This window comes from Erythranthe guttata, chromosome 9, assembly GCF_056151865.1.
Source record: "Erythranthe guttata isolate IM_541 chromosome 9, IM_541, whole genome shotgun sequence".
Classification (NCBI taxonomy): Eukaryota; Viridiplantae; Streptophyta; class Magnoliopsida; order Lamiales; family Phrymaceae; genus Erythranthe; species Erythranthe guttata.
Window position 1 is genome coordinate 3,187 of NC_142541.1, and position 26,551 is coordinate 29,737.

Consider the following 26,551-nt stretch of genomic DNA (forward strand, 5'->3'; position numbering starts at 1 on the left):
CCGAAACCCGAAACCCGAAACCCGAAACCCGAAACCCGAAACCCGAAACCCGAAACCCGAAACCCGAAACCCGAAAACCGAAAACCCGAAACCCGAAACCCGAAACCCGAAAACCCGAAACCCGAAAACCCGAAACCCGAAACCCCGAAACCCGAAACCCGAAACCCGAAACCCGAAAACCCGAAACCCGAAACCCGAAACCCCGAAACCCGAAACCCCTAAATCCGAAACCCGAAACCCGAAACCCGAAACCTGAAACCCGAAACCCGAAACCCGAAAACCCAAAACCCGAAACTGGTAGTGTAAACTAATTGTCGGGCGACTTCTTGCTATCATCTTCTAACTCATCAGTATCGTAATTGCTTGGATACTTTTTGTTGTCGTGTTGTGAGAACTAAATAGATAAGATCTGTGTCCTTTTGTAAACAACACACACATATATATTTGGGTAGGGTCAGAAATTTTGGATCTGTTTATCCATGTCATGTTTTTTTTTGGGTGTTTATGTGCAAGCAGCATGTTTTAGGTTTTTTTTTCTTTTTGTTTTGGTTTGGTTGACTGCTTAGGCTGGCAAAAGATGTTGTGAAAGCTGTAAAAAAAGGGTTGCAGCACAAGAACGCTAAAGTTCAAATATTCAATTATTTGCTTTAACGGTATGACGAGAAAAAATGATTTGTTTTTAGTGTATTGCTGCTAATTACAGAACTAAATTTGGAATTTAAGCAGGTTTCAACTCTAAAATCATTTTAACTATTAATTAAGTTGCTCCCTGCTGTCCCTTTATAGCTTCTGGAGACGATGGTCAAGAACTGTGGCGATTATGTGCATTTGCAAATTGCAGAAAGAATATATTGTCTGAGATGGTCAAGATTGTTAGGAAAAAAGCAAGTACTGTTCTCATTACTGCGGGATATATTGGTAATGGATATTTTACATTCTTGTCTAGTTTAATACGTTGCTTCTTGAATGTATTTTTCAGACAGATATGAATGTAAGAGATAAAATTCTAGTCCTGATTGGCTCTTGGCATCAGGCATTTGGTGGAGCCGGAGGAAGATATTCTCAGTATTATATGGCTTATGAGGATCTGAGGGTAAATATCTTCTCCAACTGATTTCCATTTTGTGGATTATATTATTTGAATAGTTGATGTAATAACTGTTGGATGTCATCACTACAGCGATCTTGTGTAAAATTTCCTAAAAATTTACCGAGGGATGCTGTTCCAATATTTACTCCACCTGTAACAACACATCCAATAACTACGAATAATCCTAAACCAAGTTATGGAATGCCTAGCAGCTCTTCCACTAGACTTGATGAAGCAATGGCTGCCGGAGAAAATTTAAGATTTGGATTATATACCTTAATAACTACCTTTCTTTAATAATTATCTCTTAATATAATTTTTTTTTGCTTGTGTAGTTTATCAAGCCTAAACTCAATGCAAGATGTTCTTGATCTATTGGCTGATATGTTGCAAGCTGTTGATCCAAGCGATCGCTCGGTATCTAACAATTTCAGACATACTTTTTTTCTAAAAATACTTGCAAATATTCTAAATATCCGTACTTATATTTTCATTGTAGGCTGTTAAAGATGAAGTGATCGTTGACCTAGTTGAGCAATGCCGTGCCAATCAAAAGAAGTTGGTTCAGTTGTTGGCAACAACAGGGTGAGCCATGCTTTAATAATTTACATCGAAATATTTACATTACTACATATTTCTAATTTTTTTATATAATTTCTTTCTTTCTTTCTTTTTTTAACAGGGATGAAGAAATTCTTGGTAAGGGTCTTGAACTCAATGATAGCCTACAAATTTGTGCTTGCTAAACACGATGCAATAGCTTCTGGTTCTCCATTACCACCACAAGCACAAGTGAGAAATAATATCTCAATCAAAGAATCTGAGAAACAAGACTTGAGTACTCCAAAACCTGCTGAAGCGACAGTTGTTCAAAACGCACCACCTTCTGAAAATAATAAACGGTCTGCACCAGTTTTACCTGAAAAACAGAAGAATGTTGCTCCTGAAGAAGATGACGAAGAAGAAGACGACTTTGCCCTTCTTGCTAGAAGGTAAAAAAGTTATGTTCTTTATCATGTGTGTTGGTATATTTGTTTCGGATTATATTCTAATCTTTGTACTTGATAATACAGGCACTCAAAAGTTCGTGCTGACGTGGCACTTACAGAAAGCAATGCATTAGTTCCAGTCGATGTGCCCACATCATCGGTTCGAACAAAAGAACAAGATATGATAGACCTACTCAGCATCACATTATCAACACCTACATTAACCGAACAAACCCCTCAGCAACCACCTTCTCCATCAATGCAGCAAACTCAAGGGAATATTCCCTCAAACTATCCTGTTAACAACGGTTTAGCCTTCAACAACTACATCGCCCCGTGTGACAGCCCCAGCCACTGCTACCTCAGCATCAGCCTCAGTATCAACAGTTTGAATCTCAACCACAAATCGAGCCTCAGCAGAATCAGCTTCAATATCCTCAATATGCAACACAACAACAACAAGCATTTAATAATGCTTCACATCAACAGCCTCAGTTTCATCAGTACACATCTATGTACCCTCCTCCACCTTGGGCTGCTACTCCTGGTTATTATACCAATAACCAGAGTCCCGTTTATACATATCCGACATCTAGGCCCACGTTTGAGTCGTCCAATAATGGAGTGCCACATGTCACTTCTGGTTTGAGTTCTCCTACTGCAAACAATGTTGGACAGAGGCCGTTTATTCCGTCTTATAGATTGTTTGAAGATCTTAATGTGTTGGGTAATGCAGATGGGAGATTTAAAGCAATCAAAATATGGTTGGGGGAAGGAAGTGATGATTTGGTTGGATATTGGGTTGAATTATATTACAAGCAGACTTTTGATTTGGTGTATATCTCGTTTTAGTGATTTATTTGTTTGTTTTTCGTTTGTTGAAGAACTGGGGATTGTAAATGGTTGTAGTAGATTTACTGTCAATAACACTGATATTTGCAGTGTAGTTTGAGTCAGCACTCAGCAGTGACAAATAAGAGGGGTTTTTAACTGAAATGTGTGCTTCTGCTTTTTTTTTTTTCTTCTTTTTGTTGGCTGAGTTTTATTTACTTGACACCTGTGCCTTGTAAAAATAGTTTGATGTCTAATAAAAATAAGTGCTCAATTTGGAATAGTTCTTCAAAACGTAAGAATATATCTCCCATTTTTTTTGACACTATTTTGCTAGGGTTTAGATTTCTCTGAAGGTTCAATTTTCAGGTAAAAATCCTAATCATTTACTTAATTTGTTTTATCAGTAATTGTTTTCAAACTTTAATCAATGGAATATCCGGGCATAAATCAAAAGGAAGTTGCATGTATAGTTATGTGTGTGCCAAAATTTGCTCTTTTCTTGGGCGGTACCAGTTTTTTCGGAAATTGTCGAGGCGTCATTGAATGCTTGGAATTTTATACTGCAGGTGCTTAGAGTATCTGAACTGTGTTCGTCTTAAGGCAGAAGATGTTCTGTATCGTGGACAGCAACACCAAACATGAGCCTCTTTAATGCACTGAATCTGATGAATAGAAATGGTATAAACCAACTCCCTGTCATCTTGGAGGATGGGGTTCGTGGAGGCTGTCCAGTTGGCCTCTTAGACAGAGAATCCATTGATCTTGCTTGCAGGTAATAAAATCCCCATTTACACAACCTAAGACTAAGACTACGTTACCGATCTGATATATATATATATATATATATATATATATATATATATATATATATATATATATATATATATATATATATATATATATATATATATATATATATATATATATATATTTGTTTTAAGAATAAATAGTTTGTGAATAATCCCCGTTTGTTTTCTGGATTCATCAGAGCATTTGCAATCCAGGAGGGCCTCGGCTGGTTTTTGGTACAGGAGAAGTTTAAGATTTGATAATGCGTGAATATAAACTCTTTATCATCTTCAATGAATCTGTTTGGAAAATCATTGGCCAATGGATATCATTTAGCATCAGTTCCCAAATACTCCACAATAGAACTTTGCTATATGGTAATGAAGTTCAAGCACTTGGCTCAATGTTTTACCAACCAATTTAACATCACGGAGAAAATTGACAATATTCGGTGTATAGATAGATATATGGCATGTGTCCTGTTGCAACAAATTTTGTATCATTGTTGTCTTTATGTAGACAGAAATGATTGTTCTTGTGAATTTGTACAGAACCGTTTGTCATATTATTATATTTTTCCCAATCCTTTATCTTCATGTTAACTCAATATTCGTATGGAAAACATTTTTTATTTGTCATATCTATTTGCGACAATGAAATATATATTTTAAAAATTATTTTTCAACATTAAAGGGGGTCTATGTTAGTCAAAGCAATTAAATCGTCCGACCCACGTAATTCACCAAATAATAACTTTAAAAACGCACCATGAAAAATGATGATCTAACCGCTTTTTGAATCTCGTATCTATTAACGATAATGAAATATATGCTTAAAAAATCACTCTTCAACTTTAAAGCGGGTTTATGTTAGTTAAAGCATTTAAATCGTCCAACGCACGTAATTCACCAAACAATAACTTTGAAAACGAAAATTATTTTTAACCATGGAAAAATTATGATTTAACCATTTTTTTAATATTTTATCTATTAAATATAACGAGATAGATATTTGAAAAATTATTTCTCAAAATTACAACGGGTTTATCTTAGTTAAAGCAATTAAAATAGTCCTAATTTACCGAAATATAATTTTACCATTAAAAAATTATGTTTTAACCTCTTTTAGAATCTCGTATCTATTTAAGATAATGAAATATATATTTTAAAAATCATTTGTCAACATTAAAGCGGGTTTATGTTAGTCAAAACAACTAAATTGGCGCACATAATTCACCAAACAATAACTTTTAAAAACGAAAATATTTTTTAACCATGGAAAAATTATGATTTAACCGCTTTTTGAATGTTGTATCTATTAAATATAACGAGATAGATATTTTAAAAATTATTTCTCAAAATTAAAGTGGGTTTATCTTAGTAAAGCAATTAAAGTCGTCCTAATTTACCAAAAAATAATTTTAAACACGAAAATAATTGTTAACCATGAAAAAATTATGATTTAACCGCTTTTAGAATCTCGTAGCTATTTACGATAAGGAAATATATATTTTAAAAATTATTTTTCAACAGTAAAGCGGGTTTATGTTAGTCAAGACAATTAAAATCGTCCAAACGTAATTCACCAAACAATAACTTTAAAAACGAAAATAAATTTTAACCATTGAAAAATTATGATTTAACTGTTTTTTGAATCTTGTATCTATTAACTATAATGAGATAGATATTTTAAAAAGTATTTCTCAAAACTAAAGCGGGTTTATCTTAGTTAAAGCAATTAAAATCGTCATAATTTACCAAAAATTAATTTAAACATGAAAATAATTTTTAACCATGAAAAAAATATGATTTAACCACTTTTTAAAGTTATTGTTTGGTGAATTACGTTTTTTTTAACCATGAAAAAAATATGTATTTGCGATAAGGAAATATATATTTTAAAAATCATTTTTCAACATTAAAGTATGTCAAAGCAATTAAATCGCCCCACGCGTGTAATTCACCAAATAATAACTTTAATAACAAAAATAATTTTTAACCATGGAAAATTTATTATTTAACCACCTTTTGAATCTTGTATCTATTAAATATAACGAGATAGATATTTTGAAAACTATTTCTCACAATTAAAGCGGTTTATTTTAGTTAAAGCAATTAAAATTGTCCTAATTTACCAAAAAATAATTTTAAACAAGAAAATAATTTTTAAGGATGAAAAAATTATGAAATAACTGCTTTTTGAATCTCGTATCTACTTACGATAATGAAATATATATTTTCAAAATCATATTTCAACATTAAAGCGGATTTATGTTAGTTAAAGCAATTAAATCGTTCGACGCACGTAATTCACCAAACAATAACTTTAAAAACTGTAAATTAATTTTTACACTCTAGGGATATATAAGAAAAAGTAATTTGGCATGTTACGATGAAGTTACAACAATAAATTGGTTGCAGCGAATTTAAGCAGAGAGTGGGAGAGTAGACAGAGTCTGAATTAATTATATTAATAATAATAATATATAGAAGCTCAGATATGACATGATACTGTTGTTAGGGCCTCTTGGCAGTAGCAGAAGCACGATCTTGGACATAAGTCCTCAAGGAAGGAGATTGAGTAAGAGCAAATGGAGCAACAGTGTTGTTCTGATTAACATTAGCATTATTATTCTTGTGTTGAATTCTTCGTCTTGCAATATAGCCACGCACCCAAGGTGTCACATCCTCGTTAACTTTGATCACCATGAAAAAGATGATGCGGTACACAATAATCATGCTGAATAGAACACTCAGATCAACCCATTTTGATCGATTCACATCAATCTGGAACACATTTTCTAATATGTATTCTCCAGGAACCTTGGGAAGATCCGGTGTCTGATTGTCGAAGATCAACCCTGTCAGATCGTTTTGGTATTGCCCCTGTACACACATACATATATATATATATAATTATAAAAAGAAAAAATGGTTTACTTTGTGATGGAAAAAAGAAAGAGTAGATACACACATCACATGCATGTAACATGTCACTAGTAAGTTTTACCTGTAGAGCCCAGAAGTGGAAACTTATATATGACATTGGATATCGCCAGACAGGTTTTGGGATGTCATTTGGAAGTCGAAAGTAGCCAGATACCAGCATAAATATTCCCTGTTTGTAATAACAAGTTAAAAGGATTGTATAAATGTGATTCATTCAAAACAAAATGGTAGATTTTGCAGGCAAACTTGGTTTTAAGGATTAATTTGTTTAAATACCTGGATTCCAGCCCCAATGATGATACCCATAAGGAAATTAGGGACAACACTGGCTATAGCCATCATAAGGCTCTCAACAACGGTGACACTTGCGTAAAGGCACAATACAAAGAATATGTAATGCGACAAGCCAGGGTGCAGCCTCACCATGAAGTAGCACACCGTACCAGATATAAATGTTATCAATATCAGAAACGGCATTGCAGATAATGTGTTGCTTATCACAAATGCACTCACACCATAGTGTCCATTCAGCCTTTCCCTTTGGAATACCTTCATATCTTCCACAAATGAAGGAAATCCACCAATCGACATAAATGTTACAAAACCAAACACGAAAGATGCACATGCACCCCTTGCCTGCATTAAATATATATATTTTTTAGTTTTTTTAAATCATTCATTTCCAGGTTACAATGACCTATATATAAGTAATTGCATAATTAATTACGTACCAAGATGGAATTGTAGCCCGTTCCAACATTGAAGTAAATGGTTCCGATGCAAATAGTGACCACGATATAGATAACAAGCCTCAGCCAGTAATACCCAAAGTCCCTTGACATATTAACGAAGGAGCGTATAGTTAAGGTAAAAGCCTGCATCAAGAAACTAGCCTGACTCCCTCCAGAATCCAGCACAGTTCCTTTCTGTACGTAAGATTTGAGAGTCATGAATGTAATTCAACTGATCCAAATGAAATATTCATTTCCAGACATGAAAAGTAAAAACTAGACTCACTATTCTCGATATCTCTTCAATCTTTTCTTTTGCGGAAAAACAGTACTGAGAAGTCTGGTAAGAGCCGACAAGTGTCCGAATAGCTTCCGCTGTGGTTATTTTTTCTAGTGGATCGTCATTGGACTCAAACTGATTGGGGAAAAAAATAAATGAAAGAAAAAATATATATAAATGAGTTTGTCTGTCAATCAAAGATATCAAGTGTAAAAACAAATTCAAAATACATATCACACAACATCTGTTCATTTTTGTAATTAGAGAAACCATGGATTAATGTTGCTAGATAGTCAATCTTCTACATATCCTTAGAAGCAAGAAAGTTACACACAACACCCACAATCTACTGTTTCCTTAATGAAGGTCTTTCGATGCAATCGTCTCAGCTAAGATGTGCTGGCACATACATATAATATTTCCTCAAAATATTATTATCTCAAGATTTCCTGCCAAGTATCTGCATAATTAAACTATAACATCACTGCTAATCACTGACTGCATAATATTTAAGTTCTATCATAAAAGTACCTATAAGAAAGTAAACATGTACACTAGATCACATTATAGCATATATGTGCACTATCTTTGACGTGATGTAACTTGCAAATTAGTATCATCTGAGTTTGAATGCCTCAAATGTGTCTGAGTGTCCTAATATGAAGCTTTTGGTAGAAATTAATTGCAGAGAAAGAATCTAATACCCGGATTTTCATGGATCCTTTTAGTGTTGCTTTGACTTTGTCAAAATCAGAGTTGATGCACCGGAGAAAGTGATCAGATGGATTTCGTAAAGCAGGGCAAGGAAAACCAGCTTGTGCAAAAAACTGCATGCACCAATTGATATTCTCTCATCAGGTAATAATTAAGATTATATAAAATGTCTTTCAAATGAAAAAAACAAAAAAGAGAGAGAGAGAGAAATGAATTTGAAAGAGGTGTTGCCTCATATGCTTCAGAGGCTTGACCAAAGTAGACAGTTTTTCCACCAGAAAGTAAATACAATCTGTCAAAGAGCTCAAAAACTTCACTGCTAGGCTGGTGAATCGAGGCAATGACAGTCCGTCCATCTCTGGACAACCCACGCAATGTCTGTGTCACAAAGAATGCTGATGCACTGAAACCAACAAAAGTAATATAATTGAACAAACAATAGCTAAGAATTACAGATACATCATGATACAGCAGGCAAAAAAAAAGTCGTATATTTAGTGGAATAAGAGAGGAGGGAATGGGGTAAGAAAATAGAACCTGTCGAGTCCACTGGTTGGCTCGTCAAGGAAAAGTAATCTGGGCCTCATGAGTATTTCAAGTGCAATGCTAACCCTTCTTCTTTCTCCACCACTAACACCACGCAGGTGCCAATTTCCTATGACAGTGTCTGCGCAATCTTGAAGCCCCATTTCGATGATTGTGCTCTCAACCAGAGCTCGTTTGTCTGACCAGGGCATCCTATCAGGAAGACGCAGTCGTGCTGAGTATGAAATAGTTTCACGTACAGTGAGAGTGCCGATCAAGTTGTCATCTTGTGTAACATATGCCTGAGTAATTAATTAATTGAGGAGAATATTCAACAAGCTAAGGTAAATTGAGAAGCAGAGAAATAAAAGAATAGGAGTACTCACAGCAGTGCCAAAAGAGAGTTTGGCCTTGCGGCCGTTGAGGAGAATGGTGCCGGAGAGGAAGGCATTAGCAGCAAGACGGCCGGAGAGGGCATCGAGGAGAGTAGATTTGCCGGATCCAGAAGGGCCCATGAGTGCAGTGAAGGAACCAGGCTCGGCATAACCAGAAAGCTTCTCCAAAACATTTTGGGTGTCTCCATTGCTGAGAGTGACAACCACGGTTAGATCCTTCCAAGCAAGCCTGGCAGAAACATCACCCACAAACTCTGTATTGGTTTTCTCCTTCCAAAGGCTCTCACTCAAAGGGCTGAGACCTCCTACAACTACAAGACCGTTATTGACAGATGGCTTGTTAGCCTCGATCTCCATTACAACCTCAGCAGCAGCAGCAGCAGCTGATGATGAGGAGGAGGAGGAGCTGTTCTTCATCTTGGATTATGTGTGTGTATATTGTATATATATTCAGAAAGAAAGAAAGAAACTTATGCTGCTACATAACAAGCCCAAAAAAATGGATTGTGTATGATAAACACGCAGATGTTGTGAGCTTGACTTTGACTGGGCAGTAGGAGCAGCATCAGGAGAGGTTGTTATTGTACAAAACCACCCACGCACGCAAAATACTAATGATCATCGCAGGTATAGAAATGGTTTGTTGCTGTCTCTGGTTGATCTTCAAAAGCTGCGGCAGCAGATATATGCACCCAAAGGTATAAAACATGTAGAATAAAAACTCAAAGTAATAATCCAATAAAACACCACCATTATAGAGGAGAGGGTGGGGGTGAGGGGTCATTAAATATGTACAGGTAGATGTTGGTAGAAGCATTTAATGTACAATTAATTTAAACATTAAGAGGGTTGCAGACTTGCAGTAGAGAGGAGGAGGAGGTTGGGTTGGCACTTCAATTTGTTAGCCATCCATCATCATCATCATCTTCTTCTGTTTCATACGTATCCTCCATCACTCACCCCATCCCCCACTCTCTATATCTTTTTTCAACCATTTTTTTTACTTCATTACCTAAATCAAATATTCAAATTATATATTTTCAAAAATTTACTAATTTATCCGTCTATTATAATTCATATTTATCTTTAATTTACAAAACCAGCTGGTATATTAAATTTTCCAATATATTAGTAATATTATTATTAATACAAACCAATGAAAGGACACGTTACAAAGTTACCTCGTTTTTTGTATGTTAGATTACATCAAACATCTCCTATAGATATGTGTTTATATATATAAGTTGTATTCATTTACGAAATTCCACTTAATTCTCTTGTACTACTTTTTGACTCAATTTCATTTTCACGTATGTATGTATCGTACATACCTCTTCAAATTTGTACCAAAAAATACTATTACTCAAATTATAATATGGGGGACATAGTGTTGTTCTTTTTATACTATAATATGAGGGGGTTACGTTGATGATGTCCAATTATAAGAAACTAGTTATTGTAAATATATTTAGTTATATTCTATTTAATCAAACAAATTATATTTAGTGAAGGGTAATTTATTCCTTGGAAAATATCTTTTGGAGTATATGATGATTTGGATGGAGGAATATTTATTAGGGTATTTTTGGGATAAATAATTTAGGATTTTTTTAATTAGGACATTTTGGTATTTTCTCCTAAATAATAATTTATCCAAATTGTGAGACAGAAACGTTCCAAGCTGAAAGATGAGACGCGCTTTTATCAAGGATTAAATTCCCGAATATCATGAATCAATGAATTGCAGGTCATAAAATCGGAATCCGCATGCAATTCATTCGCACAAAAATTGACACTGATTGTGATCGACGAGCGAGCGAGCGAGCGTTGTTGATGCAAGTATGGCGCTGCTTTTGGTGTTAGCATTCGTAATTGGGGCCCTAACTGTTGTTGCTTTGGAGGTCGCCGGACTGTGGATTTTGATTCGCCGTTTAAATCTAAAAGTCAAAAGGGAAGAGACTAAATCCAATACTACGCCCTCCGTTTCTTTTCCTGTTGACCACAACCCCTCCTTGTCGGATAAGCAGGTATCCTCATCTCATTTACACTCCTCTCGATTATCCTTGATCTCATTTTTGTGACACTTATCTGGTATTATGATTGTATACACTGTTATCTACTACGTCGGTTTTATCTCCACATGTTGTTTTTATCCAGCCAACAATATATACCCTGTTTGATGATGACTTCAAATTTGTGAAACTATTTCAGTTTCAAATGTTAGAACTCTTTAGCCCTCCTCTTCATCATTCTTCTGTTCGCTGTATTTTCCATGAAGAGCAATGGTGATTTTTATCCTGTATTTTTTCCCTCTGTACCTATTTTAGTATATCCCTATGGTATAAGAGGATGGTTCTCATTTCTTGTCCTAGTACCTAGCCTCTGTTCTTAACAGAAATTTTATCATTTAAAAATTATTATTTTCTTTACAGTTGTAGTCAATCCATCTGCTCTTATTTCTCAAATATCCTATTTTGTGGTTAGGGGGCTCTATGGGTTCTTCAACCAGATAAAGTTCCAAAATCTGGGCTTCAGGACAAAAAGACAACAGAACAAAAGAAGAGAAAAGATTTCGTGGAGGTTACACCTATCCGGAAATATGCTAGAATTCGAGATCAACATCTTATCCTAATGGAGTCAGATGATTCGTCTGTGGAAATTTCACTTAAGGGCTGCACAGTTGTTGCTGTTTCTGCCACAAGCTTGTCATCGAGAAAATGGTAACTTTCAAATAATATTATCTCGCAATTATATACAAGGCCCAACTTAAATTTCTTCTCTTTCATGATATCAGGGCCAAGAAGTATCCCATCAAAGTTGAGAGCAAAAAATTAGCCATATATAAAGGATCTAACATTATTTATATATATCTTGAGACATCTTGGGAGAAGGAATCCTGGTGTAAAGCCCTTCGTCTTGCTTCATACGATGATGAGGAAAAAATTACCTGGTTCTCCAAACTAAGTCTGGAGTTTCACTATTACCTGGCATCACTAAATGCAGGATATCCTTCATTCATGAAGCCTTCTGCAGGTCAAAGTTCTGTATCAAATGATAAGTCAGTTAAGCTTGATAATCCATCGTCAAAGGTTCGTCAATTCCTAAAGAAGCTTACTAAAAAGGCTTCTAAGAGTGGACTAGACTATAAAGCAAGCGGGATTTCAGTTTCAGGCCGTGAAGAAAGAAAAATAAGTGAAAAATCCCATTCATTTCAAGACTTAATGGACACGAAAGGGAAATTTCCTAACACTTTTGACGACACTAGCATGGGGCCATCCATTTCCACTTCTTCTGAGCCTGGCTTATCTGAATCAGACTCCAACCACAATAATTTGGACGAAGGAACCCTGTGCTTGAATTTATTAATATCGCGGCTATTCTTTGATGTCAAGAATAATCCTCAGATAATGAGTTCCTTACATAGTCGGATTCAGGTTTGTGATGTATTTATTCTCACTCCCATTATCCTACCTGTTAGATGTTTACATGATGCATCATCTATAGCTAACTTTAAATCGCAAATGAAATAACTTTGTTACAAGATGATAAAGATTTGTCATTTAATACGAATAAGAGTACAGTACGATTTTTCGTTAAAAATTATGGTAAAAATGTTAGCCAAAAATAGAGAAACTGAAAATGTATGAAGTCATATACGTGCGAGTAAAATTTGAATGTACATTTGCCCACCTCTGTAAGATTCACTACAATTTCGGTTTTCAATGTACATTTGCCTGCCTTAGTAATTAAATGAACTCACAGTTCAAGCTGCCCAGCTGTAAAAAAATATTATTCTTTATTAAAAGTCTTTTACTAAAAGCAGCTCAAGAAGAAAAGTTACAGATTGGTATAAAATAAAGGCATTTATAATGAGTTCTCATTGGCTTTTTTGTTTATGTAAGTCTTAAAGAATATATTAAAATAGGATCCCTGTATGGGGCTATCTGAAACGATGTTACATTTAAGATTGTGATTTCTAATTTGATGTGTAAACTGTGTTTGATATATACCAACTATGTTCTGTATTTGTATTGCAATAGAGAGCATTATCCAATATACGAATCCCGAATTACATTGGTGAAGTCACATGTACAGCTGTGGATCCTGGTACTATTCCTCCACGCATCCTTGCAGCAAGGGTCCTTCCCTCGGATATGAATGAGGTATGGTCCTTGGAAATTGACGTGGAATATTTAGGTGGCATGCTCCTGAACTTTGAAACAAGGCTTGAAATTCGAGAATTAGAATTTGAAGGAGAGGAAACACGTTTCCAAGTGAACACTGATAATGAGGTCACCTCTGATTTGCTGGAAAGTTTTGAGTATCTTGGCAAACAATTGAATCTTTCTGAAGATATAACCAGTGACACAAAACAAAAAGATGCAGGATATAACGACACAGGTGTGAAACTGAACATTTGACTTAATTCCTTATCCACTTTTACCGATGTACTATCATGCTGTACTCTATAAAATTCATGCTCAAGACATGTTTTTTTTTTTTTTTTTTTTACTAAATCTCTTACTCGAAAAGTACTAAAGATTAATGCGTTTAATGGGTAAGATATTAGTTTGGATGTGTGTAATAATGAACATTTAAGTTTCTCTGTCATCGTCAATGTTTATATATAGCTTCTTACAGCACAATTCAATGTCATAACGCATGTCCCGTCATGATAACATTGACTTTCTACTGGGTTACATTTGGTATTTTGGTTATCAAAATTTATTGAAGGTCCATTTCTTTTTATAAATAAATTAACAGTTGCAATAGAACATGGACTAGCATTGTAGAGTATAAGTTTGTTGTGATACAAAAAAAATGTTATGAAATTGAAATGTGATTGCAATGATTGTATGGTATTATTTTATCATTTGAAGAATGTCTACCGTCCTCTGTTTGAAGTAAAAGACGATCCTTCCTTCTTCAAACCAAGTGCTTTTCCTGGAACCAGGGTTCTAGGAGAGATAAATATTATGATTTAGTGATGAAGGGGTTTTACTTGGTCATTTCATTTTGTTCAATTTTCTTTGAATGTTCTTTTACACTCTAGTATCCGATGTCTTGTATCTCACTGAGAAATTCATTAACCTCTCTAAATCATTCGCAGCTTTTCTCAACTTTGTTACTGTGCAGATGAGACTGAAATTTTGAAAAGCACGGCAAATGCATCGTCTCAAGGGTCGAGATGGAAGTCTATATTACATTCTATCAAGAAACAGGTGTCACAGGTTTGTGAATACATTTTATCTTGTCTAGCTCATTATTGTTGTGTATTCACTTCTTAAGTTACCTGCCTCTGTAAGTTTGCTTTTAAAGTCATTACATGGGATGGAAATTCACATCTTGTGCTTGTTAGTGATTATCAAATTTCTTTTTAAACAGGTTATATGATTTTCCGTAGTTTTCTTTCCTTTTGTTTCTTTTTTTCGATATATTCCGTCCAGTCTCAAATAAGGTCTTAAGAAGCATCAAATAAGTAGGCTGCAGATAAGGTGTTTTAGTTCAACAATGCAAAGTTTTCTTCCTATGCATTTAATCAGTTGCTGCAAAGTTTTAAAAACCATGCGCTATTTGTCTATGAATCTGGAACAGATCATGCAACCAGCAAAAGTTTTTTAACAAAGTCTATATAGCTATTGAAGGTTAGAGTGATATTGGGTGAGTTCTTATAAAGGTAAAACACAAGCATTAGACCGAAATCTGGATACTAATGGACATGTATGATATAGTGAATAATAAATAACACCATAATAGTTAAGAAAGCTATTGACAGTGATGAACTACATGATAAACGTTTTTTTTTTTGTGGGTGTTGAAAATCGATTTCTGAAGAACCCATAATAAATGAAGTGCAACCAAATTGGGGAAAACTCTGTATTTTTCTAACCTGACTGTTCTTCACTTATTGAAGGTTGGTCTCTCATTGGGGATAAGGATTTCTTCTCTTTCTGGAACAATTAGGTTGTGCATGAAGCCACCACCTTCAGATCAAATATGGTTTGGCTTTACCTCTATGCCTGATATTCAGTTTGATTTGGAATCTTTTGTTGGGGACCACAAAATTACAAATGGGCATCTTGCTTTGTTCCTGATCAGTCGAATCAAGGTTAGATCCTTTACCTATATCACACACACTTACTTTCTTCAGTATAATGAACATTTTTTTTCAGTAGAATGTACTTGAATGATATATTTGCATTGAACATACCAATTGCCATAATTTCTTCATGTTCCAAATTCACTGGGTTGGTGAAGGCCGAGAAAATCTTAACCCTTGAGTTGTAGATCCTAGAAAGCCAATTATAAGATCTTTAACGAATTATTAATCCCCGATTTATTCCGTATTTAACCTGAATCATGGTGGTGGTGGTAATAATACCCGAACACATTTTATGTAACTATGTGTCCAACTTCAACTCTATCCTTCTATCCCTCTATAATATCATGTATACTGGGTGCAGGGACAGTTGGTGTCATTTTCTGAAATGAAATTGAAGACCCTCCCTCCCTCCCCAAAGATAAAATTAAACGAAAATTCTACCTATATGCCAAATTGCTGGATAGACTGACCATTGTATCTCTATTATTATAACAAGTTGAGTAAGTGATTGAACCTAAATTATGGTTCTTTGGACTACTAAATTGGTTGTGTATCCCATGAACTGAAATCTCGACTCCCTAGTATCCTCGAACTAATATATAAGCATTTATTTCATGACTTGGACGATGCAGTGCAAACAAAGATCACTGAGCTAGTGTGACATGTGATTAGTCTAGGATTTATATTCTTGATAAAATAGTTGACCGGTGCTTGATTTTGTATCTCTAACCACCAAATTGTTAAAAAAAATGTACCATTTGTATGAAAATTTATCTGAACTAGTTGTGGATATGGATATAGGTTCATGAATTGCAATTATTTTCCCAGTAGAATTTGTGCATTTTTCTGAACTTTCAACTTCCCTTAGGATCAGATTGTATTTTAGGCTGGCGTTTTGCTTTTATGGAATTAACTTGCTGTCGATAAGAGAGTTCATTATCTTCAGGTTTTAGAATTCTCCACAATCTTTGTTTCAGGCGGGAATTCGTGACACTTTGGTGCTCCCGAACAGTGAGAGTGTCGGCATACCTTGGATGTTGGCGGAGAAAGATGACTGGGTACCTAGAAAAGCTGCTCCATTCATGTGGTATAAAATTGATCAAGATTCTGTTAGTGCTAGTACAAAACGACAAGATTCTGTTAGTACTAGTACAAAACGAGAAGCCCCTTCATTCCAACCAGTGGAAGTAACACATGCTATTGAAGAAAATCTTAGAAATCCCACCAAGTCAGAAGTCAACCGTGGTGGTTGTATACCAGAAGTAGCATGTGAATCCTTGGACCGCTCTGCATCTTCATCAAGTTCCATAGTTGATTCAACATCGAAGAGCAGCTCTTTCCAAGAACTTGGAGCCCCTTTATTGGACAAGGATAAAATGCAAGAATTTGGCTCAAGAAGCTCAGAGGATAATAATAATAAACAGGATATTTGGTGGCATTCTCCATCAAGGGTCTTTACAGAGGGACAAAATTATAATGGAGAAGATGATGAGACGAGATCAAGAAGAATAGGTACAAGAGAACGTATGCGTGGTTTGGGAAAGAAAGTGGGAGAAAAGCTTGATGTGAAGAGGCGAACCATTGAAGAAAAGGGAAGAAGTTTTGTCGAGAGGATGAGGGGACCATGATAATAATGATGTATGTATTTGCAGTAAATAACATTCCAATTACCTTACTTGATGGTAGAGTGTCTACAACTCTCTGGTTAATTTGTTTTAAGGAATATTCCTGGTATTTGTTTTAGGATAGGGGATTCATTTTGGGTCAAGAGAAGATCCAGATGTACAAAATTTATATTACAAAAAAAATGGCACTATAAAAAGACTTGGGTGTTTACAAGCATTATGATAGAGAGTGTATTTTCTCAGATTTAGATGATTGGAATGTTATTACAAGATGACAAATTCATTTTGGTGTGGGCGAAGAGAAGTTTCAAAATAAAACGTGATATTGCTCCAGACATAATCAACCCACCCCACACAACACATGAAATGTATGCCATTTTGGTAAGTTGGTTAGGATAAGTTAGTCATGGAAGAAGAGAATATAATAATAATAATAATAATAATAATAATAATAATAATAATAATAATCTATTTGATAAGATTTTTTCATCACAACTTAGATATAATATCAGCCATCACAAGTAATGCGTATAACGACTGAGTAAGTAGCTCAACATTTGTCACTTTGGAGACAGGACATACATTTTGCAATCATGGGAAGCTACAGTAGCCGAGATTTGTCCTTGTACTGATGCTTGGGTCGAATGCTGCACAAACTCATAGAGATTAGAATTGAGTATTAGTAGTAATTAAGGTATTAATCCTTGGTGTGTGTGTGTGTGTGTGTGTGTGGATTTCCTTCAGCTCTTACCGCCCATAAGTCTCTTGCATCGGCCACTGTTGTTGAATTAAGCCCTAAATCTGACCAGTAAGCGGTGATAGTCGCTTGTGAAGATCCTCTGTTCCATAAAACTAGAGCAACTCTATTCTCACTAAGGGCTCCTCCCCACACCTGCCCACCCATATTAATAATACATGTAATAAATATGCTAAATAATATTGAATTGAATTAGTTTCAGCAGCAAGTGTTACCTCCAAGTCTCCATCTTTCTTAATCTTTTTCCCTTGAATACCAAGTTTATCTGTTATCCACAGCAAACAAGGTCAGGATGAATTATATTGGTCCAACTGTATTCTATTAGCTAGTGTTTTGCTCAATCTTGAATTTGCTTACCCTGGTTGACCGCAATAACTTCCTTATTGCTTAGTAGTGCCAGTGTCGTTTTGTCCATTGACCGAATATCGCACCCGATTATCAGAGGAGCCTGATTCCCCACACATGAAAACATTTATAATGCATGCATGTTAGAGTAGTCATGACTCAACCTGGAAAAAAAAAATTCACTTATCAACTCTACTACTATATCACTTACTTTCACTAATGCCCATATGCTGAAATGTGACCGGTATTCTTCCGTTGTCATCCCACCATTTCCAACTTCCAGCATGTCAGGATCTACCATAATCATCGCAAAATTGAGTCATAAGATTAGATTAACAATTTAATTTTGTTAACAAGGCAAAACACCAAATGGCTAATTCTGTTATCAATCCTTTTATTTTATTTTTTCTTTCTTTTAACTCGTTATTCCAAATTTAAAATTTTGATGATATGAAGATGATCAAATAGAATCTGACCATTCCATCCACCCGGGCCAGCGTAGGATGCCCATTGATCGTTTATATCTGCCCGAGAAGTCATGCTGCAAAGGTATTAAATTGAAGAGTAAAATGCAAGAAATCAGACTTGTGAAATACACACAATGAAGAATATGTATATATATAGTTTTTGAAGGTGTAAGTAATGTTTGCTTTCACCTGTCCCAGTTATCAACAATGTCTCCAGTTGTTCGCCAACTGTTCCCAACAGACTTGGCCCAAGTGGCAGGATCTTCTTGTCCCCTATCAAATTTGGAAGATGAATATTTTGAGTTATTTTCACAATAAGCAATGAGTAACGATAGAGAATGTTTTAGTGTTCATCATGATTATGAATTATGATTGATTGCTATTAATATTGAAACAATAATAACTCACCATTCACACAGAGAATAAAAGATTGACCTCCCAGAATTCAGTAAAGCCTTTCCCATTACAGGATACCTTGTTCACCAACCAAATAAATGATTACAGTCCAAATCAATTTAGTTAGCATGCACAAGTTCAAATAATATTATACCTTTCCTTTGGGCTGATATTATTGTTGTTACAGTTGTCATACTTCAAGTAATCAATCCCCTGTTTTGATTTGAAAAATAAAATTTACTATAAACTGATATATGTCCAAAAGTAAAAATGTAGGTAATCTCGAGAATCCATAAGCGTGCGTACCCATGAAGCAAAAGTTTTTGCATCTTGTTCTTCATATCCTAAAGATCCAGGCATTTGATTACTACATGTCTGAGTTCTGCAAATTACCAACAACAATTTTAATCAGAAGATAACTACAAAATTAATTAATGTACATTAATTAAAAGTGAGGGTAGGCATAATATAATGTAATTAATTACCCAGCACTAGAGTAGATCCCAAGTTTTAATCCTTTTCCATGAACATAATCTGCCAGTGCTTTGATTCCTGAAGGAAATGTAGAGGCTTTTGCTACGAAATTCCCCTGCGTCACATATTCATGGATAATTATTTGTCAAAAAAAGAAACATCAAAAAGTAAATAACGTCTGAGAAAGAAGGCCGCTTATATGTGTGTGTGTCTCTATATATAAATATATGATATACACACCTGAGAGTCTCTGTTTAGTTCTGCCCAGCAATCATCTGAGAAGGTGAAAACAAGAAAACAAGAAAACAGAATTTAGAAAGAAAGAAAGAGAGGCAAGCAAAATCAAGAAATGAAAGTGATGATAAAGAAGTTATGTACCAAGGTTTATGTATTCATATCCAAGTGCAGAAAGCCCAGTTGATACCATTGCATCAGCTGTTGCACAAATAAAACAACAAATATCATTTAAATTATATGTTCTTAATTACCACATAAACATAAATAATAATGTATGTATGTATGTATGTATGTATGTATGTATGTATGATTACTCTTACTCTTACTCACTCACCTGTTTCCCTAATCAACTTCTCTTCAATATTACATTGGAAATGATTCCAGCTGTTCCATCTGTAGGGAGTGATACCGTACCACACAAAGAGTATTAGATGAAAAATTAAAAAAAATATTATATCGATAATCATAGTGGTCCTTAATTAAATAATTACCCCATCTGTGGAGTTTGGCCAAGGCCATTTTCGGAGAACTTTTTAGGAACATGGTGGTGGTGGTGATTCAACTTGGGATGTCTAGCAGATGCTGGAGTTCCATTGAACCAGATTAATGCCACAATTAGTAGTAGATGTAGTAGGCCGTATTTGGAAGAATGTATTGTAATTATTCCAGCCATATATAACTGTATGATATAAATTATAATAAAGTGGGATTGAATACAAGAATATAATGGGATGAGTGAGAGTATATGAGAGAGAGAGAGAGAGAGAGAGGTATATATAGGCAGAGTGATAATGTAAACGAGTGAGTGAGTGACTGTAAAGGTGGACTAGTGGAAGACAACGTGTATATCAAGGCAAACATGTTTACACTACTAGCTACTATTATTAACAGACGATTGATACATGTATGTACTAGGATCAATTAAAAAATTAATTAATGAATTATATGATGATGATGATGATGATGATGATGAATTATAACAAGTCTTCCCTCTTACAGCAGCATCATTGTCTTTATTTGGGATTTCCAAAAAAATGTATTAACTATTAGAGAATATGAAATAATTGCAGATTGCTACACACACATCGCACGTGACTTTGACCCATTCCCCATTTCATATTGCATCCATTAAATACAATTTAATTTTTTTTTTTTCTCTTTTTTTTTTCAATCCAAAGACAGAGAGGCAGAGAGAGAGAGAGAGAGAGAGAGAGAGAGAGAGAGAGAGAGAGAGAAATGAGAGGAAATAGAGTACTAATTTTGCACTGCTTCTTTTAATTCGGTTGCTGGTACGTAACGTCATTAGTATTGACTCTTTATATATTTTCCTAAATTGCGCTCATCATCATATGTTTGGCATTATATTATTTATTAAAGTAATAAATAAAAAAGAAAGAAAGAAATTTTTAATTCTTTAATTTACTACATAGTTTCCGTGCAGCAATGATATATCTGCTCACCAGAAAGGACACTAATTGGTAAAGCAGGAGTAGTACGTATGTGTGCCGTTTCCTTTAATTAAGGCCAAAGTTCGATGCCACCCAAATTTAGCCTCAATTCTTTGGTCATCCCACTAACAGTAAGTACCCATGCATACAATTTTAATAAGCTGCCAAATCTTATCAATTCATTCTTCATTGTATTAGTTACAACTTTAATTTATCACAAATTAAACATACATACATATAATATTATGCATGCAGAAAACACTAGCTACTCAATTAAGTTAATTAAATTGTATAAGTAACAGTACTTGTAGTATTGTAGGAGTAAGTATTACATGAATGGAAATGATGGTAGTAAGCATATTATTAGCATTGATATATGATGAATAGATAGAAATGACAACGATTGAATGTCAATAAGTCAAGCGGTTTGACTTGTCCGTTTAAGAACAAAATCTAAAGTCGTCCAAATTAAAGCAGGTTAAGAGATCATATTTAATTCCTTTTTTTCTTCTTCTTTTTCTTTTTTTTCTTTTTTTTTCTAGCGTATTGATCGGTGGATACACAAGACAAGCTAGTGACCTCACTGATCAGAATATATGTACGTAGTACTACACACTACACATGACTTTGTAGCTCATGTATGTCTAAAAGAAATTGTTAAGTTAGAGTAATATTCACATTTATAATTAATTATAGTCCAAGTGAGTACGTACTTACGTACTACACATATATATATATAAGTTGTAATAAGTACATATTCACAATATGCGTGGTTGTTGACTACGTTTTTCATTTCAATCGGTGGTCTAATTAATTGCTTTTATGATGGATCATGGATCCATCATCTTGATATATATTGTATATCCATTAAGAATTAATTACATAATTAGTACCGTACACATGCACACAAGTTATGAATATTCCGATGACTTGGGCGGAATAATATAATAAAATGAGTTTGTAAATGAAGCCCGTTATGGCGATGAGTCCCTACGCTACGTACCTAGCTCGTTTGATTCTAATGGTAAATGATCAGGACTGGGCTGGGCCCATAGTTCTAATAAAAGCTCTATGAAAACAAACAAAATAAGGCGAATGACAAAAAGGTCCATCTCAAGGGACTTAAATGCATATTGATACAAAAAAAAAAAAACAGTCTTTTAAATACACACATCCCCATGTCTTTAGTCAAAAATACCATCCATTATATATTTTTCGTTAATTCCATCCATTATGCTATAACTTCTTTAATATTACACATTGACCCCGGATTCAAACAAATATATCACATTAACACCCATTTTAATAATTTGTTGAAAAAATATTTTTTTTTTCTGAAATTTGTTTTTTCCGGCAAGATTCTGGCGTTGATTTTTTTTTTTTTCTAAAATTTTTTTCGACCGATCAACCACCGTTGACCGCCGGTCTCCAGCGTTGACTTTTTTTTTTTTCTTTTTCGAAAACCCGAAACCCATAAAAAATATTTTAATTAATATTACTGTCTTGGCTGCTAAATTACTGTCTCATACAGTAATATTACTGTTTGGGACAGTAATATTACTGTTTGGGACAATAATATTATGAATATTATTTTCCTGAATGTAATATTATTAATATTATTGTCCCAAACAGTAATATTATTGCATGAGACAGTAGTAATACGGTCGGAGACAATAATATTTCGATTGAGCACATCAAAAATGCAGGCCAAGACAATAAAATTAATTAATACAGTAATATTACTGTCTCAGACAGTTAAATTACTGTTGGAGACATTAATTTAGCAGGCAAAACAGTAATATTAGTTAAAATAATTTTTTTTAAGAAAAAAAAAGTCAATTAACATTTAAATTACTGTCTCCGACAGTTAAATAACTGCTGGAGGCAGTAATTTAGCAGCCAAAACAGTAAATATTAATTAAAAAAAAATTAAAAAAAAAATCAATTAATCCGACACTTAAATAACTGTTGGAGACAGTCATTTAACAACAAATACAGTAATATTAATTAAAATATTTAAAGAAAACAAATATAATTAACTATTAAATTACCGTCTCCGACATTTAAATAGCTGCTGGAGACAGTAATTTAGCAGCCACGACAGTAATATTAATTAAAATATTTTTGAAGAAAAAAAAAGAAAAAGTCAATTAACAGTTAAATTACTGTCTTCGACAGATAAATAACTGCTGGAGACAGTAGTTTAGCAGCCAAGACAGTAATATTAATTAAAATGTTTTTTTTTAAGAAAAAAAATTATAAAAAAAAAAAAAAAAAGTCAACGCTAGAGACCTGGCGGTCAACGGCGGTTAACCTACCGGAAAAAAAAATTTCAAAAATTAGTTAATTGGTGAAATTTGGCTAAATTGGGGTGTAAATCATGAAATTGGAGTTGAATTGAGTTTCAATGAATTGAGGGTAATTTTGGTATATATAAAAGGATTTTCCTTATTTGCAAATAAGTTTGAATGGGCTGGATTTATTTGAAAAACAAAAAAGTTAGATGTCTCTCTTTTAATTAAGTGTTCTGGTCATGGGCCTATTTGCCATTTGCCCAACAAAATAACATTCGAATTAATACATCTATTAGAATCCCATTCCTGTTTGGATTTCCAAGTGATGCAGAACTGAACCACGGTAAAGAATTAATGTGTACGAATTAATCCTATAGAACAAAATAACATTCGAAATCCACCAAAAACTCTGGAATCCACCAGGAAATAGATAAAACTCTAAAAATTTTATTAAATTTCGAAATTCTTTTCAAAATAAAGTCCTAAGGCAGCTATTTATACTAAAAAAAACTGAAAACCCTAATTAAATTAAGAAAATACTAAAAATTACCAAAAACGGCAAAAACGAGTCAGATCCTGATTCTAGTAGATCTCGTAATTTTGGGAACAACCCAATTTATGGAATCCTAATACGATTTTTCTATGATTTGATATTAATTTTCTAAAACTTGCCTAAAATAGCAAAAACGAACTTTTAGGAGTTTTTGCTGAAATTTGACGTGATTCGTGAGATTTGCTCATGATTTTTGTTCCTTGCACCGTTTCACTTGAGATAGAGTTCGTTTCATTCTCAAATACAACTTGAGTTCATTGAAAACCCTTATTTTTCATTTTTTTTTTTCGATATTTCCACCAATGCCTATTAATAACTCTTCTCCGAATTAAATAGTTATTTTGCAATTCGAATCCAATTTGACGTTCCTTATCAATCTCCTTTTCTTCAAAAGAGCTCGACCTCGAGCTATGATCAATATATAGCGATGCATATTTCTTTGCAAACAACTTCAAGTGCTCCACAGATCTTCCCGGCTCAAAAATCTAGCTTACAAAATCTTCTTCCAAACGAGGCGTTAGAAAAATTGGCTTCTTAATCGAAAACCCCAATGACTTCACCAATTTCTCCGATACAAGAACTTCACCACAAACTCTATCTACAATTAGATCATATACCTCAACGCAATTCACTTTCTTTCTCTTCTCGTGCACCTTCTGATCTTCTTGAACAAATTCTGCAACTTCAAACTCTTCCTCAAATTTACTTTTAACACCCTCTTTAACCTCGTCGACTTCTTCTTCAAGCTTGCTAACATTGTCTTCTACTCTATGGTCGCTCTCTTCAACTTTGTTGATGCTCGCTTCAAGCTCGTTGATGTCCCTTCAACTTCGTCGACCTGAACCTTGATTTCGTTAATATCATCGTTTATCATAGCTACGCTAATTTTAACTTTCGCATCAACAATTTTGTCTTCAACTTCATTAATTCCTACGCCGTGATCCTCCACCTAACTGGGTGCTTGAATAACGAACGAAGTATCTTGTACCTTCTTAACTTTGACAACGGGTGGAACATCTTCGATTTTTCTAGAAAAACTATTTCACTGATAATATTCCTCCCTCCATGCTAACTCTTGAGCCTCTTCAAGGGTGTAGAATGTACACCACCCCATCCTAAGACGTATTGAAATATTCAATCATGCCAAGTACTGTGAAATTTTCTTACTTTCGGATTCTTGCAGGTTATTTGAGTTTGCAAGTCTCACAAACTCAGCAGTATACTTGTTAACAGATCTACTCCCTTGCGAACAATTACGATATAATTGAAATAGACGTTGTTCATAAGTCATAGGGGTAAAAAACGATCCATCAACATTTTTCTCATCCTCCTCCATGATTGGATTGGAACTTTTTCTTGTCTAGCCCTCTCACTATATCCCATCCCACCATGCGGCTGCACTACCCTTTAACTCACACCTCACCAATTTTACCATCTTATTCGGCAAAATATCCATCAATTCAAAATACCTTTCGACATCTGATACCCAATCAATAAAATCCTCAACTTCAAGAAAATTTCCACTAAAAGAAGTAATTTCAGTTCTTACCCGATATTTATCACGATCCTTTTGCCTCCTTATAGACGGGTTTTCTTCATACTCAGAGTTTTCGCTCCCCTTTGAATAGTCGTCATACATTGATTGAAATTGAACAGGTCCATGATAATTGTGTCTAATATATACACCTCGGGCTACACCGTTGGCAATCATTATGTTAGATTCAGTCATTCTGTTGTTGTTGTCAAGGGCAAATCCCACGCCCACCAACCGCAAATTTTGCAATTTCTTAACCCCGCGGTCATCGCCAACGTAGTTGTTGTCTCCATGTTTCACACCTTTCACCATCTGATCAGGAAAAACCTCGCTACTGTATGACAATTGACGCATAACGGAATCACGATAAAGAATTAATTTCTATGAATTAATCTTATTGAACGAAATAACATTCAGAATCCACCGAAAACTCTATAATCCACCAGAAAAATAGAGAAAACTCTAAATATTTTATTAAAATTAAAAAAAATCTCAAAATAAAATCCTAAGGCAGCTATTTATACTAAAAAAACTGAAAACCCTAATTAAACCAAGAAAATACTAAAAATTACCAAAAATAGTTAGATTCTGATTCTAGTAGATCTCGTAATTTTAGAAACAACCCTATTCACGGAATCCTAATCCGATTTATCTATAATTTGATATTAATTTTCTAAAACTTGCCTAAAATTGAATTAATTTGAATTAATTTGAGACTGAGACAGTTCATTACACATTTGAGTTCGTAGAAAACTCTTATTTTCACATAATTTATTTCAATATATCCACCAAGGTCCCTAAATAACTCTTCAATTATAAGTAAGTTCGTAGAAAACTCTTATTTTCACATAATTTATTTCAATATATCCACCAAGGTCCCTAAATAACTCTTCAGTAGTTATTTTACAATTCGAATCCAAGTTGACGTTCTTTACCAATAATAATTATAATATTCATCATCATGATATATACCCAAAATGGAAGCATGGATAGTTGATACTACGGTATGAGAATCAATCAAAA

At 34.3% G+C, this 26,551-nt stretch overlaps 3 protein-coding genes and 1 non-coding gene across 4 annotated transcripts; 2 read left to right on the plus strand and 2 right to left on the minus strand.

Moving 5' to 3' along the window:
- Positions 1-566: 566 nt before the first annotated feature.
- Positions 567-3,005, plus strand: LOC105974972 (TOM1-like protein 6; the record flags this gene model as incomplete). Its single annotated transcript, XR_016033567.1, has 8 exons — positions 567-653; positions 787-884; positions 980-1,093; positions 1,181-1,348; positions 1,424-1,507; positions 1,590-1,675; positions 1,773-2,082; positions 2,164-3,005. It is a non-coding gene; the product is annotated as a TOM1-like protein 6 (transcript).
- A 3,005-nt stretch (positions 3,006-6,010) lies between these two features.
- ABCG11 (white-brown complex-like protein) lies at positions 6,011-10,148 on the minus strand. Its single transcript, XM_013000188.2, has 9 exons — positions 9,287-10,148; positions 8,913-9,202; positions 8,607-8,778; positions 8,366-8,488; positions 7,668-7,796; positions 7,382-7,576; positions 6,927-7,286; positions 6,712-6,819; positions 6,011-6,587 (listed from the first exon to the last, which is right to left on the minus strand). The coding sequence occupies exons 1-9, from the start codon at positions 9,710-9,712 to the stop codon at positions 6,219-6,221; spliced, it is 2,172 nt and encodes a 723-aa protein (XP_012855642.1). The 5' UTR covers positions 9,713-10,148; the 3' UTR covers positions 6,011-6,218.
- Positions 10,149-10,156: 8 nt separating this feature from the next.
- LOC105974987 (uncharacterized) lies at positions 10,157-17,243 on the plus strand. The gene is made up of 7 exons (XM_013000150.2): positions 10,157-11,322; positions 11,780-12,015; positions 12,090-12,729; positions 13,336-13,696; positions 14,432-14,526; positions 15,210-15,404; positions 16,376-17,243. Exons 1-7 carry the CDS (start codon positions 11,137-11,139, stop codon positions 17,024-17,026), a joined length of 2,364 nt encoding a protein of 787 aa, XP_012855604.1. The 5' UTR covers positions 10,157-11,136; the 3' UTR covers positions 17,027-17,243.
- Positions 17,244-17,460: 217 nt separating this feature from the next.
- LOC105974988 (alpha-galactosidase) lies at positions 17,461-20,511 on the minus strand. The gene is made up of 15 exons (XM_013000151.2): positions 20,191-20,511; positions 20,034-20,092; positions 19,841-19,897; positions 19,703-19,737; positions 19,474-19,577; positions 19,295-19,370; positions 19,143-19,201; positions 19,001-19,066; positions 18,782-18,865; positions 18,602-18,666; positions 18,337-18,419; positions 18,138-18,228; positions 17,996-18,045; positions 17,775-17,915; positions 17,461-17,670 (listed from the first exon to the last, which is right to left on the minus strand). Exons 1-15 carry the CDS (start codon positions 20,370-20,372, stop codon positions 17,584-17,586), a joined length of 1,239 nt encoding a protein of 412 aa, XP_012855605.2. The 5' UTR covers positions 20,373-20,511; the 3' UTR covers positions 17,461-17,583.
- Between the last annotated feature and the right edge of the window lie 6,040 nt (positions 20,512-26,551).